Raw genomic sequence first — 2,154 nt, 5'->3', positions numbered from 1 at the left:
TGCCTCTTTTATGATGTATCCACCGTGGTACAGCTTCAAGAGGAGAAACTGAGGGAGCCCCACATCAGACAAACCCTTAGTCAGAGCTGAACAGGGTATTTGTGAATACCTGTAGGACCTGATTCTGGGACTTAGGCATCTAAAGTGGCAGTTAACTGCCCAAGTCTTTTTGTGTATCCAGCCTAATTTGTCTATTTAAAACAAACAAATACCATATCTCTTTCTCTCTCTCTCTAAATTTAGTATAGTTAAAACACACATTTTACAGAATGGAATAGGACTCTCTTTACATTCAGCCTATGGAACAGATTATCTCCACATACTATTTTAATTTATTTGTATGATAGGTATTAATTTCATTTTCTTTCTCGTCTTCCAGGTCACAGATTTCCTGAATAACTGACAATGAAAAATCAAACCACAGTGACCGAATTTATCCTCCTGGCACTTTCCAGTGACCCACAGATGCAGATTTTCCTCTTCCTATTGTTTTTAGTTATTTACCTAATCACTCTGGGTGGTAATATAGTGATCATTGTGGAGATAAGAGCTGATTCTCACCTTCACACACCTATGTACTTCTTTCTCTTCCATTTATCCTTTGTTGATATCTGCTATTCCTCAGTCACGGTGCCTAAAATGCTGATGAACTTCCTAGTAGAGCACAAAACTATTTCTGTCAATGGCTGCATCGCCCAGATGTTCCTTATTATCCTCTCAGCTGGTGCTGAAATTTTCATTCTCTCAGCCATGGCTTATGACCGCTATGCTGCCATCTGTGATCCATTACATTACGTGCAGACAATGAGCAAAGGAATCTGCGTTCAGTTGGTAAGTGGTGCATGGACCATGGGCTTCTTCTATGCCCTTCTTAACACAAGTTTTGCCCTCAAGTTGCATTTCTGTGGGCCCATTCAAATCAGTCATTTCAGCTGTGAGCTCCCTCCTCTGTTGCAACTGGCCTGCACTGACACCCTCACCAATCAACTGGTGCTTCTTACTTCTTTTGTGATATTTGGGTCAAGCTCCTTCCTCCTCATGCTGATCTCCTACATTTACATCATCTCCACCATCCTGCGGATACGCTCTGCAGAGGGCAGGCGTAAAAGGCCTTCTCCACCTGCAGCTCCCACCTGATCGTGGTTGGTTTGTTGTACTTCACGGCTTTTTTCCAGTACACAAAACCCAGCTCAGTCTCCTCTGTGGTTCTGGATGAAATGTTCTCCATCCAGTACAGCATCTTGAACCCCATGTTAAACCCCATCATCTACAGCCTGAAAAACAAGGAGGTGAAAACGGCTCTAAGGAATATATTGGGGAAATTCAGATTTCTCAGTTAGTGTTGATTCTCTCATTTTTTGAAAGTCAGAAAGCATAGATTGTGGGTAACTAGTGTTTGAGACATTCTCAGCTCAGATAATTGAATGACACTTTGGGCGAAATCCTTGACAGATCCAGTGCAGATCCATTGAATAAATTGTCCAGTTCCTTAGATTGTGTAAATCAGCATAGCTCCATTGGAACCAATGGGTGCTGGAGTTAGGCTCACAAAGGGTCTTGAACAGGAGAAATTGAGAGATATCCCATAACACAGTGGCCAAGGTATGCACCTGGGAGGGGATAGATCTCTGTTTCAATCATTTCTCCTCATCAGACACTTGAAGTGGGGGTCTCCCACATTTGAGATGAGTACCATAACTACTGGGATAAAAGTTATGCTGGAACTCCTCTTCCTAATTCTGTCTTTTTGTTTCCACAAAATCAAATGGATATAACTGGCCATGAACAAATTCAGGCTGGAAATTAGAGAAAGGTTTCTCACCCTCAGAAGGGTGAGGTTCTGGAACAAACTTCTAATTGGAGCTGTAGGGATCCACAACTTAATTAGTTTTAAGAAAGTGTTGGATAAAATTATGACGATGTGATGGTGTGGGGCAGGGCTCAGCAACCCTGGTGCTTACTTCTGGCTTATGTCTTAAGTTCCTAAAGGACATGCTTCAGGGTTTCAGCCGGACACCACGGTTCATGAAGGAATCCTTCCTCCTCCCACCAATGTATCCTGGGAGGGTGGGTTTTTTTTTCTCCTTCCTCTGAACCATAAGGGATGGCCACGGTTGGAGATTGGATCTTGGATGGGATGGGCCAGGGCTCTGA

General features: G+C 43.0%; 1 protein-coding gene across 1 annotated transcript; it reads left to right on the top strand.

Annotated features, from left to right (window-relative positions):
* The first annotated feature begins 375 nt into the window (after positions 1-375).
* LOC127032537 (olfactory receptor 5V1-like) lies at positions 376-1,374 on the top strand. The gene is given in 2 exon segments (XM_050919840.1): positions 376-1,104; positions 1,107-1,374. Coding segments are annotated over 2 exon segments (933 nt in total). The 5' UTR covers positions 376-405; the 3' UTR covers positions 1,341-1,374.
* Positions 1,375-2,154: the final 780 nt, after the last annotated feature.

This window comes from Gopherus flavomarginatus, chromosome 12, assembly GCF_025201925.1.
Source record: "Gopherus flavomarginatus isolate rGopFla2 chromosome 12, rGopFla2.mat.asm, whole genome shotgun sequence".
NCBI classification, from domain to species: Eukaryota; Metazoa; Chordata; order Testudines; family Testudinidae; genus Gopherus; species Gopherus flavomarginatus.
The sequence above is the reverse complement of the archived record's forward strand: the minus strand, read 5'-3'. Positions and strand labels throughout refer to the sequence as shown.